Source organism: Perissodus microlepis, chromosome 4 (genome assembly GCF_051167445.1).
Source record: "Perissodus microlepis isolate ML-2025 ecotype Zambia chromosome 4, ASM5116744v1, whole genome shotgun sequence".
NCBI lineage: Eukaryota > Metazoa > Chordata > Actinopteri > Cichliformes > Cichlidae > Perissodus > Perissodus microlepis.
In genome coordinates this window covers 22,031,291-22,050,705 of record NC_140464.1, presented here as the reverse complement: position 1 = coordinate 22,050,705, position 19,415 = coordinate 22,031,291, and the positions used below count along the sequence as shown (strand labels likewise).

Below are 19,415 nucleotides of genomic sequence, written 5' to 3'. Positions count from 1 at the left end.
AGAGGATGAAGACTTATTATATAATTGGTGTGTGTGTTGAGCCAAATGCTGGAGAATTGGATTCAGTCGTGCTGCTGTGATGCTGTTTTTCTGGTTATTGTTTCGTAACATGTCATAGCAAATCATGCACTCTGATAAGAAGGCACACATGCTCACACACAGATGCACGTGGCACTAACACAAACGCTTCAGTCAGAGAGAGGATGAGCTGGCAGATACTGTGCAGGAGGCAAGCATCAATACTGATATTGTAAGAGGAAGTTCTTCAGCATCCTTACTGTGGATTGTGTGAAAAAAGATATCTAAAGATTCCTTGTTGCTCTGGATTTGCTTGATTTCTAACCAGCTTTCTCTATCTTGGATGTATTTTTTCTTTTTAGAACTGTTTTGATCTTTTCTGCACCACTTTGAGTTTGGTGCAAAAGTCTTTGCCGGCCATAATACGAGCATTTTTACAGGTCTTTTCTCAAACAGTTTTTTTCTTTTTTGCTCAGAGACGTGACAAGGCAGGCTGTCTAGATACCGTTTATTTTATATCATTTGGATAAAGCGTGAAGGACACAGCTTATATAAGCGGTATTCATTTTTTTCCAACTCTGAAAAGTGTAATTTTTCTGACCTTGCATTTATTTCTGTAAGATTACTTTCTGAGACTGCCGTGAGTATTTTAAGCCGCCTCTCCACCATGCATAATAAGTCATTTTTGCAGGCTCGCTGTGATGAGCCTATAATTACGTCGGACTGGGGTCTCCTTTTGCTGCTGGCTCTGCTGCTGCTGGCGCTGGTCTACTCCTTCCTCTACCTGCCTGCCTCCGCCCAGCGAGCCCTGCTAGAGCAGGCCCTCAGCAGCAACAACACCACCACCGCCGTGACTGACTGATTCAGGGATGAACCGTGACAGAAGCTTCACGAATGGATAAGCAGACAAGCGAGGCCATCTTACATATGTAAATAGTGTGGACTCTACTGCTGGTCATTTTGCCCAACAAAAATCAAGAAGCTGTAAAGTGTCAGTAAGGAAACAGAGACATGGATACTTGAAGATGGATTTAAAGTGCGTTTAGACTTGGAGGGGTTTGTAATGAGCCATTTAGCGCCTCTGTGTTTCAGAGAAGAAAAAAAGTATGTAGCTGTGTTGAAGCACTGTACTTTCTGGAGGTCCTACTGGCCATGTTGTTCCCTCTATGTATATTAAAAATGGTATCAGGTATGTATTCCTGTGCTTCTTTTTTTTCCTCTTTAAACTTTGCCATGTGTTTTCAAGACCAATTGATAATAAAATGATATGCAAATCAATGCAATGCACTAAATCTGCACAAAAAAAAGGCTGTTTTGTTCTAATTTCCCAACCCTGTTACAGTCCTGTGAAAATGAGTTTCACACCCTTAATGTTTTTGTAGAAATTAAGTAGTAAGTAGGAGCCAGGTGCTGCTAATAACATGCACTTGATTCACAGATCATCAGGAAGTGTGAGAAACTCTGAACGGAGAAACTTTGGCAGTTTGCTGGTCTGGACCATTGACAATTCCACAATCTTCCAAAGAGTGTCCCAGCAAATTCCTCCCAAGGTCAGACTGTGAAATGTTCGAGGAACCTGCAAAAAATCCAACAGCTATATCTCTGCCGGCCACAGTTAGCATATAAAAGTTCATGACAGTATAATTAGATAAAGAATGAACAAGTGTGGCGTGTTTGGAAGTGTTGCCAGGAGAAAGCTCCTCTAAAATCAACATTTTAGCTTGACTTATGTTTGCAAAGTTACATCTGAACAAACCACAATACTTCTGGAACAACGTCCTTTAGGCAAACGACACTAAAGTGAAGATGTTTGGCCATAAAGAACAGCACCATGTTTGGAAAAAATCAACACGATCGCGTAGAGTCCTGTGAAAATACATGAGCAAAGCAAAGCAGACTTGGGTTTAAGACAAACGAAAAGCTCGGTTTGAATTACCTTTATTAAAAGATACAGGATACTAGATTTGACACCAATATTTAAAGATGCAGCACTTGATTGTTACAGGCTGAGGCATCAGATCCAGAAAACTTTTTTTTTTTCCTTTCTGCTATCCGTGCCTTACAAATGGTTCCCGTAAATACTGTATCCGCAGTATACGACCACTACTGACATCTGGATATCGCATCGCTAATATTTTTTTTTTCTTTTAATCACATTAAATCCTTAAAAAAAGAAAGAGAGAATCTTGCTAAACCATGCAACACCCAACAAGCCAACATTTACAGTTAGTCTTAGACCACGATGATTCACTCAAATGGTACTTCAGAGTTCAATATGTTCAGCTACAATGAAAATATCATATCCAAAGACTTGACACAATAATGATATTACGTATTTTTTAAGGGACACCAGTTTATCCCTTGATTTACTGCTCTCACATTCAAGCTCGAAAGCTGAATATTATTCACATCTTACGTCCTTGGTATAAGAGAGAGGTTTAGAAAGGTTTAATTTAGTTCATAAGCGTATCAAATCCTTAAGGACTTACATGCATCTCTTTCTACAATATACACAGTTCAGTTCCAGTCATTCATTGGTCTGCTCCTTCAAATAAAACATGTCACAAAGTCTCGCGAGAACTGGCGCTTCGATAGCAAACACAAAAGTTAAAACACAGCATGTGTATGAAAAACGAAGGCAAAAAGGTCGGGCCTTTTTAGTTGGAGTGTAATCTGGGTTTAGGAGAGATGACGCACCATTATGAGGGGAAGAGAGAATATGTGAAAAGTTATTATAATCAATAACAGAAAACAGGAAAAAAACATATGAGAAAACAGAAAACGGAGATGTTAAGAAAGACAGCAAATACAGTGTCAGTGAATCTAAATGATCTAAATGCACCTAATTAAAATGTATCCTATTTTGCTGCCACAGTCTCTCACTCCAAGTAATGCCCTGTGGGTTTCTAAGTGTATGATGCCAGTTCAGAGGCACAATTACATTTGCTGTATGTTGGGAGCAGGTACGGTTGTGACACCTGTTGTTTCAGTATCTTTAAAATCACGAAATTTTGGACCTACAGTTCCTAAACTTTGATACAAAGTACCCACATTTGTTCATGACAAATAGCGCCAATTTACATTTGTGCAAGATTATTACAGATGTTTAAGGGTGATGCTAAATATGTGCTGTTCCTACTTTCTTTTCTCCTACTCCCAACTGGTCCTGGTGGATGGCTGCATTAACTGGAAGAAACCTCCGGCAGAGGTTTCTTCCTGAAGAAGTTCTTCCTCCCCACCATTGCCAACTGTTCAAAGATCTATATTTGTGAGTGTTTGATGTTATATTTTACTGAGCTATCATTGGGAACATTTTTTAGCTAAATGGAATAAAACTGAGCACATTGTCACATGTGCTAATTCTGCTCCGGTAGACTTATAAATAGTATTTATCTGTTAAAATCTCTAATTTTATCTCTAATTGTATCTCTAATTGTATGTGCACTAAAAAATTGTGTTGGTCCCAAAAAATTAAAAAATTGAAACTTGAAAGAAAGAAAGAATGTTACTACCTAAAAATCTCTTATCCTTAACGCTTACAATGTTAAACACCGAAATTTCTCATCCGTGGGATAATAAAGGTTTATTCTATTCTATTAAATCAGGGATGGACAGGGTAAACAATGATCTTGTCCCTCACTGGTATATAACACTGTTATAACCCGCATGTTATAAGCACACCTATTCTCTCCCACCCAGTGACACCCAGACATCAGCCGCTGTATTACTTAGAAACAGATGAAAATTCTAAACTGGTTCTGAGTTGTTTATATTTCTGTAGTTGCTTCTCAACCATTTGCAGCAGAAATGTGAGATACAATCTTGAAGTGTAAGTCACCCTAATTTTAAGGAGGAAAGTGTACCACAGGTGCACTTTGTGACTTTGAGGTTTTTTCAGCTAATCTGGTGCTTAATTGCCTCGATGAGCTGTCCCTGCTGCCGAGTTCACTCTGTGAATGGACCAAACAACCTTTTCTATCACCGGCATGTCTGCCCCTCTCATCTTCACTTTTGTCTGGATCTCTGCCTTTTAAACCTGAAATGCTCTGATGTGTGAATCCGAAATCCCTCCTGCTGGTTCTGCAGGAGGTTTCTTCCTGTTAAAAGTGAGTTTCTTCTTCCCCACTGTGGCCAAGTGCTTGCTCATAGGGGTTGTTTGATTGGTGCGATTTTCTTTCTAATATTGTAGCGTCTTTACCTTACACTATAAAGCACTTAGAGGCGACTGTTGTTGTGATGTTGCTATAAAAAAAACCTGTTCTAATCTGTGCTGCAAGCTGTTCAGGACATCTTGTCCCAGTTAACTCTATAATGATAAAATAAAAAAGAATAAATCCACCTTACTTACTGGACACAACAGCAGTCTCTGGAGTTTGTTTCCCTTCAGCTATAAAAACGATTTTGCCATGTTTATATTTTATTGGATTTGCGCCTTGAACAGATTAAACACCCTTTCATTACTTGCCTACACACGCCATGAGGAAGGAACTGAAAGCAAGCGGAAAGGGAGATTTCAGCATGTGGTTAACTCTGAACAATAGCAGAGAAAGAGGGCATTCTCTTTTCTAAAAGTCTCAGTCACAGTCTCAGGTTTTCTGGAGGCCTGCATGTAGTGCACTAAACAGAAAAAGAGGGAAAAGGTGGAAGAGAAGAGTTAGAAAACTTCTTGTTTTGGCCACTGCAAGGTAGCTCTCATGAAATGTGGCGGAAGATGACAGAGACAAGAGGGGATGAAGAATAGACGTGAAAGAAGGAAAGAGAGCAGAATTATTACTCTCTCTCTCTCTAACACACACACACACTCTCTCTCTCTCTCTCTCTCTCTCTCTCTCACACACACACACACACACACACACACACACACACACACACACACACACACACACACACACACACTCCCAATCGATTAATTCCAGTCCTTGCTGATATTGAGGTTCCACTCCCAGGATAAGTAGACGTTCTTGTCATCATCAGTGAAGCAGGACTTGATCTGATACTGGCCACGGGACATCACGCCTTTAGCTGCCTCATCGATCGGGCAAAGAAACTCCTGCTCCTCTGCGCGTGGGCCGTAACTTCCTACCATGTACACCGCCTTGTTCACTGTGAAGAGACGCAAACAGAGCATGTAGCTCTCTAACAACCTTTTCTCTGAGTCTAACAATCTATCTGTGCATTCAGTGTAAACATTTCAAAGGTGCCATTTTCACCCTTCTGTACTTTTATTTTTGTACAATATGTATGTGACATACAATATTTTGTTCATAAAAAATAGAAACACAAGTCCATTTCACTGACTGATGTTCAGTGTCTTTGTTGATGGATGTTTAGTTGCATTCAAACACAATATATGGACAATATGCAGAAGCTGCTCAGCCATGAAGCTCCCTGCACAAAGTTTTTGTGCTGATGTTAATGCCCGGGGAGGTTTGGATCTCTTCAGTCGCTGAGTCATCAGCGTGTTGGTTACCCCCATCGTTAACTCTACATAGTCTGACACTTTGTGGCTGAGTTGCTATGGTTACTTAATGGTTCCACTTTGCAATAATACCACTTTAGATGATCGTCACATATTTAGGATAGAATTTAATGACTTTAACTGACTTGGTGCACCATGCTCGAATTAAGCGAGCTCTTTAGAATTACCCATTTTTCAGAAAGGTTTGTAAAGGCAGACTGCATGGCTAGATGCTTGATTTTACACACCTGTGGCAATAGGATCCACCTCTTAACTTGGATTCAAAGGTTAAGACGTGTGTTCCAGCACTTTTTTTCATGACTGAACTTACTTCTCACTCCTTTTCTGTAGGTCACTTGACGGTACTTCAGGCCAGAAACTATTTCTCTGTTCACCTGCAGACACACATAGTTTCAAACATGTTCATTAATTTGTGATTTCCTCTTTCCAGGCTGCCCCCACCCCCAAAAAAGAAATCAGTTCACACTGACTCAGTGAGCAAAAGGTAATTGAAAGTGTCTAATTCACATAATGCATAATGCAGCATAAACCGATGTAAAAAGAAATCTCCACACAACCTTAAGGATATCTTTGCTACATTAATGGAAACACATTACATTAATGCAAAGTGCCTTAAAACACAATTACCTTTTATTCAGATGAGACCACAGCTGGAAAAAACAGCTTTGTGTAATATGTAGCAGTATCCTTCCTCAGTCATACATACATCCATCATTACAGTACTTCTGCTATTGGAGATTTACTGCTATCCAGCAGCCTTTTGGCAAATTAAATAATTTTTTTCATAAGTAGCCCATAAGTAGTTTTTTTTTTAAGCAGATTTGTGTTGATTAGCTTGTATTTTATCCATTTCACAAAATGGGTTATAAGTTTCACTTTATCCGTTACATTTTAATGGGGTGAGAAAAAATACTAGTCTCAAGGAAAAAAGAGAGAAATTCTGGGATTGTCATTATTTCTACACATACCCTTACACACACATAAGGTCTGTGGGACCTTAAACATTCAATCAATGAAGTAAACCATCGTTAAATGTAACAGCAAACTGCAGTGATAATCTTTGCCCAGCAGGTGTCCTCGCAGCACAGCTGAGCTGCTCATTCCCTGAGCTGTTTGGCTATTCTACCCACCTCTACCTTTTCCTTCAGGGCAAGGTCTCTTGGGTCCTTCCTCAAGCCCAGTACTTCCACACATTCACACTTAGACACACACTGACCTATTTTCTAGGCTTACTTACTCTTTGCTTTTTAATAAAGATCCAGGTGATAGGGTGACTCGCTCCTGGTGATTCATTCAAATTACTTCTGTATCATAACAGCGATGTTTAGCTTTCATCTCCAGGTCAATAGTATTTCCCGCACTCTCAGACAATGAGACCTACGCAGGGTTATAGATGAGCTGGCTCCTGGTTGTCTTACAATCAGCTCCACCGAATTTCAAAAATGCGATAAACTACTATCCCTACTGACTCAAGGGAAGATCCTACATGCAGCTAAACTACAATTGAGTTCTGACCTTTTCTTATTTCTGTGGCAAATAATTAATGAAGTTACCCTCTGGGGAATTCACTTGATTTCAAACACATTTTCATCACCTCAGGTGTTTATTGTCAATGTGACAGCTAAATGTTGAGGGGTTTATTTGTAACAGAGAAAAGAAGGAAGAGATTAGAGGTGTGAGGAAGTGTGGATGGCAGAGCATGAAGTGAAAAAGAAGAGAACAGGGAAGTGAGGCAAGAGAAAGGCAGGAAAGGATGATGATGCTGGGAAGAGGAGAGGAGAGTGTGGAGGCTGGGCGGGGTAGCATTTGAATGATTAAAGGAACATTACTAAAAGAGACAGAGGAAAGGAATTGAATTAAATCACTGCTATCATCATGCTTATTAATATAACAAATAAACTAGGAGGAATTTGGGCTGTTACTGGTGTCATAATGAGCAAACATAACTAACTGGATATTTACTTTTTTCTTTACATTTACATATATATAAAAAAGCTCTGCATGCACTTGGCAATACAGAAACACATTCAAATAAAAATATAATGTTCATTTGCAGCATTTATAGCAATGTTATCCACACCTTTCAGGGAAATTTACAACATCAACACAATCATTAAAGTCACTTTCACACATGCACCACAACTCCGAACTTAGCCTGCCGGCTATCTAGCACAAAACCTGTGTGAAGGCGCCAGTGGGAGAATATTTTGGTTATGTGTGCTGCCGCCACTAAACCACACAGAGGACTTCCAGTAGTACAAAAGCTACTGAAGTGGACAATTTCCCACAGTGTGAGAAGTGACAGCTGTGGAAAATTACCCTACCTGTTTCTGTCTCCTTATAATTTTACAGTACGAGATGTAGTCAGTTGTGCACGATATCCTTTGAACACAGTGTTCTCACTGTATCCTGTACTGTGGCTGACAGATACCTTGTCCCTTTGCAAAGACAAATTATAAATCAAAAAGACTTACAATATGTATTGATAGTCTTTGTGCATTAGAGTAAAACTGAGGAGAGGTCACTATGAGACTGATGCATGTCTTCAAATATGGTTTATATGATGGAAACATATGAAAATGGAGCTGTTAGTGTCATATATGTCTGGGTAAACCATAATGGGCTTCCACAAAGAGGAACATTCAGCTAATGCAGTTAGAAGAGAAAATAGTTCAAGAGAGATAAAAGCCCAGAAAAAAACATGAAACTGGAAGAGTTTGTTGAAGTGGAAAATCCCCCGAAAGCATTAAATGTGTAGCAGAGTGCAGTGACAGAAAGGAAGCTAATGAAAGGGCTCCATAGAAAAAGAAACTGACAAATCTTCCCTGAGAAATTATTGTGTGTATCCTTCCTTTGAGCCTCAGTGTGTCAGAGTGGATCACAACCTCGAGTGTGCTCCTCCAATGGCTCCACCTAAGTGACCTTTAATCCACCGCCAGCAAAGAATCAAGATGGACAGACTCTTCCAGTGAGCTGTCTGTAAACAGTATAAAAACGTCTTGGTGCAAACTGCCATATTCTGCAGTTCTGCCCTTGGCCTCTCAGTGTTCACGTAACAAAGACAGCTGATAACGTGAAAACTCCCACCGAGTCTTATTTCCACAGCATTAAAAGGGTTTCATCTCCAGCATGAAGCTTTACAAGCACTATAAAATTAAGCAGCACTGAAAAAGCCCATTAAAAAAAGATAATGGTCTGCTTTGATTTTGGTGGTTTGATTTTATAGCACGTGGTGGCTTACTCAGCACTGTGTCTCCCTTTCCACCTCTTAATCACTTCCAGTAGATACCTTCCCATCTGTTTGTTTCCATCCCTCACACACCCACACACACAAACATACACACACAGTAACCCACACTAAGGCTCGCCATCCTTAATATATCCTGTGTGACTGTATCTTTCCAACTTACCTTGAAGTGTATCTTTAGTCTGTATTTCACTCCCTCCTGTAAGGAGAAGCTCTTCTCCTTCAGAGCGATCAGGTCTCCTGCACAATCAACAACAAAGAAACAATAAAACATTCCTAATGGACCACATGACATGTATGACATCACTCACTCCACATGTAAAATGACTCGAAGGGTCACCCTCTCGTTGCTTCTTACATATCCAGAAATGTAGCTTACTGACTTACACAGCAACTGGAGAATTGCACCATAATATGACCACCATGATATAATTGTTTAAAGAGGGATGCCAGTGAATTCCCAGTATTGTCTTCTCATATTTTCTGCTAAATCGGAAGGAGTAAATTTAAAAAGAAAATGTGCTTAAAGTTATAGTGCGTAACATTTTCCCCTTGAGATGTTAGTAGATTGCAGATTGTCCCTCCCAATTAAAGCACATAATCCTAGCTATGGTAGCTGATGTAGGACAAACATGTTTTTGGCAGCCAAAACCAAAAAGATGTGCCCCATCACGGACACAGCCGGTTAGAGTGTTTTGCTACTTTTTTACATGCTATATTTCAACATATTTTAATAATATTATATCAACAATGAATCATGGAATAAAAAACACATATATAATCCATTAATGATTTTGCAATATTTAACACTATAACCCCAGAGTCACCATAAAATCTCTGAGTGTATTTAGCAAAGCTAAGTTTTGCCACAATCTGTGAAAGGCTGTCAGTCCACCGTTTACCTCAGCTATCAGTGCTGGAAGCGTCTATGTCTGTTTATTTGGGAGGATGCTGTAAAAGTTTGTGAAAGAAGTCAAAGAGTCAGCGCAGCTCACTTCTGACAAATGACAATAATATTGAGGTGAGTTGTTGAGAACTTTTCTGTCAGCAGGTGCTGCTGTTTTTGCCATAGTTAGCCAAACCAAGCTAACTTTTAGTTATAAAGCGCTTTAGAATAGTACTTAACATTATACATTATACAATACAAAAACAACTCTCAGTCAAACACTGTGGCCAATCAAAAGAAGTGGATTTTAAGAAGTGACTTAAAACAATTAGCCTCTGTTAGCATATGTTAGCCTCTGTTAGCATCTGTTATCTGCTGTTAGCTGGTATTAATGAAACTTTCTTTGAAGTCGATGTAACTTTGTTGGACTCTGATGCTTAGTGAATAAACTATTATAGGATGTGAGAATATAATCAAGGAGAAAGTGCGATTTTAAGGACGCTCTATCCAAATATTATCAGGCATATTGTTAGCTTACTGTATAACTGGCTGGTATTTTATAACCTGTCAGTTATAGGTTGACTGGAGGGAACATGGCACTTTCCATAAAATAACCTATGAAAACTCATCAATTTCTTGGAAGATGACTAATTTATGTACTTTGTTTTTTAAATTATGAAATAACCTGAAAAAAATTGCTGACTGTACCTATAAAGGAACTCTGACATACTGGTTATTTATTGTTACTGGGTAAAACCAGTATGGTTTCTTTGTATAGTAAAAGTGTCTCAGTTGTGTGGTGTGGTTGAATGAGTTCATACTGCAGTGGTGGCAAAGCATCCTGGCCCATTGAAAAAGCACAGAGCAATCAGCTCAGAACTGCCTAATCACTTTATATGTCAATTTAAACCAAACCATCAGTCCTGAGTGCTTCCTAATGGACAAAGAGAGACAAAAGAGGAAGCAAAGGAGGGGGAGATGAAGGAGAGATAGAAGAATGGGGCAAATGAAAAAAACAGATAGCAGTGATATGATGCGAGGAAGAAGTGAGGCAGTCAGAGAATAAAAGCAAGACATCTTAAAAATCCACGTAGATGTAGTACATTTAAATTCGCAATAAATAAATAAATATAAACTCCTAACTGTTCCTACAGTATGTGGTTATGTCTTAATTTTGACAATCTGCACATCCCCTTGTGGTTTGGGAGCTTCTTGTTGCTGCGAGATAAAGTCATCAGATAAAAACCAAACATGCCATTTACCTCGGTAGCTTCTCCATCTCTATTTCTGTCTCATTTCTTTGGACTCATCTCCCTCTCTGAACTGCAGCCTGTAACCCCCCCCCCCCCCCTCTCATACAACCTCCTTTCTACCTTCCTGTGCACCTCCTTCCTCTCCCTACTCTCGTCTCAGGAGACAGAGAGAAGAGAAAAGAAGCTGGCCACCCTTGGGAGCGTCTGACTGAGAAAATAGGTCAATGTGGAAAGCTGTCTACCTGTTCTCCCCCCTTCTCTCTTGCCAAAAAAACGCAAGCAGGTATGAACACCAGCAAGTATGCATGCAAGGATACGCACACACACACACACACACACACACACACACACGCACACACACACACAAGCCTAAACCTTACACTTTGCACATATTGCACCAATGGCGATCACTGCTTGTTATTTTTTATGCCACAAAATCACAAATTTGTCATTTTCTTTGTCAAGTCAGTTTTAAGTAGTCATTCTGGTTGCTGACCTAATTCAAAGGTCAATTATAGAATTATATTCTGTAGCAGGGTTAATCATATCTATATCTTTTATTTAATAATAATAATACATGGATATTACAGCGGTGCTACATGAGCATCATACTATAGAGAAGCCTTCTACTTTTTTTATTCCACTCCATTAATCTAACAGCTACACGTGCTTGTGTCACACTCTTCAGACTAGTTATTCATTTAAAATTCATGCACACTTCATATTAAATATGATACATTAGCGCACATTAAACTCACCAGCCGTATACAAAGCAGTCATTAGTAGTTAACAGCTGGGCGGATGTGTAGCGGCACAGCAGCGAGAAAAATGTCAAAACAGCTGCATAAGTTATGATTTTGACCCGATGCTGGTGCTGCATAAGAGTCAAAGGATCACACTGGGCTGACTTGAGAAACATCCACCCAGTGTTTGTTGATACATGTCAGTCAGGGCTATAATTGACTAATTACACCACTATCTGTTAACACTGCCTACACAATTATGCCTCTGTGTGTAGTCCAGGGTTCGTTTATCATTAGCAGCAAAGGTTATTCTGAATGGGTCAGTTCATCAAACACTTCCCACCTCATCATTCATTTTAGATGTTTTTTTTCCAGTTATTTTAAAACTGCATTATCTAGAAAACCACTTTTTATGGTGAATTCCTGCTTCTCTGTGGAGGAGTGTAACCCAGATTAATATAAAATGATGGATTATGAAAATGAACGTTTTATTTACGGTGGCCAAAGATTATAATAATATATATAATATATATATATTTTTAAATGTGTTTGTTTTAAAATAAATGCCCTAAATTTCATTCAGTGCTGCTATTTACTGGGTGAAATTGGATTTGACATCAAGCAGTGCTATAAAAAATGTCTAAAAATGTTTTACCTTCATCCCTTAAAGCATTTTTATTAGCAAGCTAATGACAGTAGGGGCCTGAAATGTTGTTATTAAGAATTGCATTTTTGCCCTGGCACCTTTTTACAGTTTTTTTCAGTCGCTAACAAGCGTTTGTCCAAACAGTTGTCACATTTGCAAAACTCTAAACACAATTAGCACAGCATCGGTCTGTTGTGGCCATACCATTCACACATTTCATGTCGTGTTCACCCAATATGCAGTCAGTGAACACATTTCCACAATGCTTACATTTTCTTAACAGACAAGCTATACCTCCCAACAAAATTATGGACTGTTTTTGTAGTATCTACGAATGTTAACACACAACATCCCACAATAGCAAAAACAATATTCCAAACCTTAGATACAGTATAAAAACCTCTGCTTCTGCAATGATATCAGTACAAAAACAATATCAATATCAAAAATATATCTCAGCTGATAATAAACAAACAATTGAATAATTGACACACAGCTGATTTATGTTGGGTAAATTGGGCCAACCACAGCTTCTTCCATTCTGGCTTAGACTCAGTGGGGTTTATAAGGCAAGACCTTGAGGAGTGATGTTTTTGGAAACAAAAAAAAGACAAACACTGTAATGTCTGGTCGAGGAAGAGTAAGAGCAAGGGGCCCAGGGAGAAGAGCAGGCCCAAGGAGAGGGCAAGGTAGAGGTGTAAGAATGCGTGGTGGTGGCATTCCAAGGGCTGCAAGAACAGTAGTCAGTGATGAAATTCGTGCCACTATCATTGACCATGTAATCAACCATGGTCTTTCACTAAGAGAGGCTGGTGAAAGAGTGCAGCCCAATTTGAGGCGGTCAACGGTTGCCTCCATTATACGCATCTTTCAACAAACCAACAGGTAAGTATTGCATTTTACATGGATTGTTTCTATTCTCACTTGACATGTCAATATGGTCATACAGTAATGCATATGTTGAATTTTTTGTCTGTCTAAAGAATGCAACGTCTTCCACCCTCTGGGGGAAGAGGAAAGCTCCTCAGTAATGATCAGGAGCTTGCCATTGTAGAAATGGTCACTGCAAATAATGCAATAAAACTGCGTGAAATTCAAACTAGAATTGTGGCGGACCATGAGATATTTGACAATATCGATAGAATCAGCCTCACAACCATTACGCGGACATTGTCCAAACACAGAGTGCGGATGAAGCAGCTCTACACTGTTCCCTTTGAGAGGAACAGTGAGAGGGTCAAGGAGCTACGACGACAATATGTCCAGGTATAGTGTATATTCAATCCAATGTCCAGTTCTATAAGCTTTGCACTTTGCAAGTAGGTAACCTACACAATGCTAGGTTACAGTACAGTATGGTATACAGTAATAACATGACTTACATAAACTTTGTTTCAGAGAGTTATGGAATTGGAGGCCAACCAGGCCCCTCATGAATTCATATACATCGATGAGGCAGGATTCAATCTGGCCAAAAGGCGTCGACGTGGACGAAATGTAATTGGAAAAAGGGCCACAGTTGATGTGCCAGGACAGAGAGGGGCAAACATTACCATGTGTGCAGCAATTGCAAATGCAGGATTACTCCTTCACAGATGTCAGGTTGGACCCTATAATACAGAGCGCTTGCTTGCCTTTGTCAATGATCTCCACCAGCGCCTGGTTCCAGAGCAGGGTCAGGAGGGTGAAAACATGAGGACCTTTGTAATTACCTGGGACAATGTGGCTTTCCATCACTCGCAAGCAATAACAACATGGTTTGAAGTCCACCCAAGACTGGTAAGTCTCTTCCTTCCACCCTATTCACCTTTCCTCAACCCTATAGAGGAGTTCTTTTCTGCATGGAGGTGGAAGGTTTATGACCATCAGCCACATGACCAGATGTCCCTCCGTGAAGCCATGGATGCTGGCTCCAGGGACATCACAGTTGACGATTGCCAAGGGTGGATCCGACATACCAGGCGGTTTTATCCCAGGTGCATCGACTTGGATAACATCAGATGTGATGTTGATGAAAACATGTGGCCTAACCCTGAAGATCGCAGAGATTAGATGCAACTTTTTTGCCTTTTTTTAGCCCCCCTCCCCCTCCCCCCCCTTTTTATCTTGGCTTTTTGCTGTTGTTTTTTTGTTCAGAATGCTCTTGTGTGTTTCATGGATATTTTGTTCACTGTAAGCAATACTGTAAAACTTTCTCTGTCCTATCATACCGTGTTTCTACTGTACCTCCTGTAGTAAACAGTAAAGAAACAAAAACTTGTTTGCTTTTTACTGGAATGCTTTTGAATGTGAACATTACTGTACATGTGGACATACAGTTACCAACCAAGACATTTCTGGTGTCAAAATGGTGGATTGCATGTTTCGCATGCAAATACCTGTAAAACTGAAACATAAAAGTCTATGCAGTTTTTGTAATGTCAATAATAGCCAGTATTTTGAAACCTGGTGTACTTTGATTGACTGCATGTACCTTGTGAAGTGAAAACAAGTGTTATTCTTTGACAGACTAATTTCATTTTGAGTCAGATTTATAGTGTTTTTGTACAGTTAGTGTGTGCAGAGAAAGATGTGTTCTATTTTGAAATGAAGAGTTAGTATATATTTACCAAAATGTATTTTTGAGAAGAAAATTATCCATTTGGCCAATTGTGTTTTGTAGGTGTGAGTCTGTGTTAAGAGTTTAGAAAAAGTATCTGAAGTATGGGTAGGCGCTTGTTAGCGATTGCAAAAAACTGTAAGCCAATGTGGCGAACACCTTCATCTTAAACGCAAAACATCTGCAGTTCAAGACCAGAAAGAGACACAATCTCAGCTTCACAGGTTCACAAGCTAGGACCCTCCTTGTGCTGGCCCCCAGCTTGGATAAATGGGGGGGTGGGGTTGTGTCATATAGGGTGTAAACGAGTCGTCCCTTCAGAAATAAGGAGCCAGCTACTTAGCTAATAGATATGATAAGTATAAGATGTGACAATATGATAATTGTGGAGCACTCAAATCACAGGAAAACGAATCAGTAACACGTTGCAGAGCAAACATTCGGACATTAGACACCAGCTTGTGATAAAAGTGCTCATCCTCTTTCACCTCTGTTTCATCCTCTGACGCTCAAACAGCTGAGGTAAAATATTCAGGCTAGCATCCAGTTCTTTTGAATAAATCATCATGTTTTCTGTTCACTCTCAGTTGACTTTATTATATGCATTACACATAAAAGATATACCCTTGAAGTATCACTGACATAAGACACACAGAATATAATAAATGTTGCAGAGGCTGCTTGGTGTCGAGTGTGTGTCTGAATAAATGCACAGCAGCATGCACGCTCAGCAAAACAACCCCGGGAACATGAAAGTTTAACAAAGCCGGTGCTTGCATTTAGGACACCAAAGCACCAAATGTCAAAGTCACGGATATTGCTTTGTGCAGTGTGGCCACACAGAGTGCAATATGTGGTATACAATATATTAGAGCTTTAAGTTAGACTTTTCTACTTGGTTATAAGATATTTATTATTAAACTTTTCACAGGAAAAAAAATCTCTATCTATATACCTGATAGTCTTGCTGCTATTTCCACTGAGACAAAAAAAAACTTAAAAAGCTATTTTTTGTGCAGAAACAATTGCATTTCTTGTGTTTCAGTGCATTAACACCAAGGCTCACTCAACTAATTAGAAATGACGAAAAAAAAATACAAAAAAGTGTCATTCAAGTAAAACTGAAATGGATGGCAACAGTAAAGAGATGTTGATGACTGGCAGGATAAGTAGAAGATGGTTTATTCAAAAGAAGAAACATCAAATAAGTGCACGTGGTTTTCAATTCACGTTCTTTGATTTATATTATTCCTTTCATTTAGTTGTGATTAAACAAGATCAATGTTCAATACACAGGCCAGTATTACCTAAAGCACTTCCCCTTCCTGATTTTTTACTTTTTTGCATTTTTGTCACATATACATGTTTCATTTCGTCACACAAAGATAACCAGCGTCAATGCAAAATGCAGTTTTTAAATAATGGATTCATTTATTGAAGGAAAAAGTTATCCAAACCTACATGGCCCTGTGTGATAAAGCGATTGCCCCCTAAACCTAATAACTGGTTTTGCCACCCCTAACAGGGAGAACTGTAATCAAGTGTTTGTGATAGAAGCCAATGAGTCTTTCAAATCACTGTGGAGGAATTTTGGCCCACTCTTCTTTGCAGAATTGTTTTAATTAAGACACATTGGAGGGTTTTTGAACATGAAGGTCATGCCAAAGCATCTCAGTCAGATTAGAATCCTAACGCTGACTGGGACGCTCAAAGATCTTCATTTTGTTTTTGGGTTTTTTTGAGCCATTCAGAGGTGGACTGGCTTTTGTGTTTGTCCTGCTGCATAACTCAAGTTCACCTGAGCTTTAGGACATGAACAGAAGGCCAGACATTCTCCTACAGGATTTTGAAAAAGATGAAAAAGAGTTTTCACGTGACTGTATATGATCCTGTTAGAATAGAATAATATATTACATAATGTAACTGGACCACAGAGCAAAGTCTGCTTTCCACCACCTTGTTGTTGTGACAGAGACTGGGTACTTTGATATACGAGATAAATTTCACACCCTCTGGGTGAATGAAGGGACGGCTATGATTTCAGATGTTAAGGTTAGGATGTGGACCCAAGTAACCTTGCCAAAAGTGAAAGGTCCCTGATGGGATGACCAGTCAAGCGTGCAGTCAGGCTGAGTGTCTGCTTTCTCTTCTCCCCACACACGGTCAGGTCAGTAAACTCTACTATTGTGCAATATCACCCTACATTTTTTCCAACCCTCTCCATTTCTGTAACATCAATACACACACACACACACACACACACATAGACACACACACACACGTGCGCGCGCGTGCGTATACAAACACAGCCTAGAGTGCAAAATGGGATCTCTAATGCATCCACTGAAGTGGTTTTAGCTATCTGACTGCAACATGATACCAGCATGGCTTATAGTGTTATTATACTGCAGCTACTCTGTAGAGTCATGCTTTCGCCAATCTCTCTTCTTCTTTTTAGTTCAAAACATGAACATGAATATCTCAAAGATTAAATACTGATATATCCACTGGTCCTCCTTACTATCAAAATGAATCAGAATCAGTCATTTGGTACATTAAAAAATGTTGAAGTGTTGGATATTTAAAAGATTTTTTTCAATCCAGCAGTGTGCACTCAAATGCCATATTTGAACTCATTTCTGGTATATAGTTACATTTCACAATAACAAAAGCATGTGGAAAAATGAAATTTTACCATGAAATTCTTAGTCACAAAGATAAAGAAAAGGTTATATAATGCTAAAATTCCACAGCAATCATCCAACGTTTGTCCAAAGTTTACACAGATGGAGATAAAATGACCCGGGTTTTACATTATGAACTGAAATTTTTGTTTGTGTAGTACAGTTTGTCATATTTACTCAATCCAGCGTGGAAGTTGAATGAAAATGTCTTTTTTTCCATTGTTGTAACTTTGATCTTGAAAAATATTCCATGTGGTTTATTTTACAGTGCTGTGAAACTGAAATAAGCATTATTCCAAATTATTGTCATTGAGTGACTTTTTTTTATTAGTGCTGGACTATATTATATTAATATATTATTAACTAGCCAGTTATCAGACATTTTTTGATGTATTTGTCCCAAATTACAGATCCTGATTCATTTTGATGGTAAGAAATATCAGTGAAGATGGTTTTGAGGTATTCATTCAATTCAATTCAATTTTGTTTATACAGCGCCAAATCAAAACAAGAGTCGCCTCAAGGCACTTTATATTGTAAGGTAGACCCTACAATAATACAGAGAAAAACCCAACAATCACATGACCCCCTATGAGCAAGCGCTTTGGCAGCAGTGGGAAAGAAAAACTCCCTTTTAACAGGAAGAAACCTCCGGATGAACCAGGATCAGGGAGTGACGGCCATCTGCTGCGACCGGTTGGGGTGAGAGAAGGAAGACAGGATAAAAGACTGAAACATGTTCAAACATTTCCGCAGCAAAAAAAAAACAAAATTGAAAGGGGGTCTTTGGACCATTTTTCAAAACAAATATAACTTTAAAAGTATTTGACTTGAAGCTAAAAATTTCACAGCACTCATTATATATGTTCAATCTTTGCATTATAAACATTTTTATGCAAATCTGCAAACGTTCTCGAAATCGACAGATTTGAGATGGAATGAATAAAGCAAGGCCTCCATTATCAGTTATTAAGGTTTTTTTTGTCCGCTTGCTATGATGATGAGCATAAATGTTATTGTAACAAAAGCTTTCAGAGCAGTGCTTGAATTAAATCATTTTTAGGAACCTTTACTCCCTGAGTCTTCACTTGTATTGAAATGGTTTTCCAGATATTTCCAGAGGTTTGAATTCCACTTCAATGGAGAAGTACAGGAATTATGACCTGGTAAACACAGTATCCTGCATTTTCCATAATTTGCATTATTACCACTCATTAAAGCCTGTTTCCCTGACAAACTCATACATATTCCACACCTGCAGGTTGTCATAAAGGTTTCCACAGCCCACGCTGAAATAAACTCATGACTCACTATGACATCACCTTAGCTATTGTCCCACACTTCATTCAGCTCCTGCAAGGCCACAGTAGACATTAAACAGCTTTAGTCATTGGATAGCTGAGTCTATCTGAACATCTTGTACATAATCAATGCCGTGTCCTTTTAAAATCTTTGCCACTTTGTAATGCAGTGTTTCTTTTAATGGGCAGCTTAGCCCAAGATTATTCCAATGGTTTTCATTTTGAAAACTTTAGATGTGGAAACATAGCATGCTCTTCAAGCTCCATACAGTCCAGCAGAGCCTTTTACTCTGAAACAAGCGCTCCTAGATGCTTTTCATCGCTCTGCATTTGGAAGCTGCACAGTACAAAATCAGCATTGCCTAGCAACCAGGTGACCTTTCTTATTAGCTGTGTGTGAATGTGCATGTATGAGTGACTGTGATTGTAACAGGCAGGGAAATCCTCACATCAGGGTGGGGAAGCAAACCGGCATGCACTTAAATACAGCGCATGCATATCAGACTTGTGAATACACACACACACACACACACACACACACACACACACACACACACAC

The 19,415-nt window shown here is 39.2% G+C and overlaps 1 protein-coding gene across 1 annotated transcript in view; it reads right to left on the bottom strand.

Moving 5' to 3' along the window:
* Positions 1–1,940: 1,940 nt before the first annotated feature.
* The window catches only part of arhgdig (Rho GDP dissociation inhibitor (GDI) gamma), a 33,840-nt gene continuing 16,365 nt past the window's right edge, over positions 1,941–19,415 (bottom strand). Inside the window, exons 4-6 of the mRNA XM_084926464.1 lie at positions 8,908–8,984; positions 5,808–5,871; positions 1,941–5,121 (exon numbers count right to left, since the gene is read on the bottom strand). Of these exons, the coding sequence (XP_084782590.1) occupies positions 4,925–5,121; positions 5,808–5,871; positions 8,908–8,984 (338 nt within the window). The 3' untranslated portion in view covers positions 1,941–4,924. The remainder of the gene's footprint in view (positions 5,122–5,807; positions 5,872–8,907; positions 8,985–19,415) is intronic.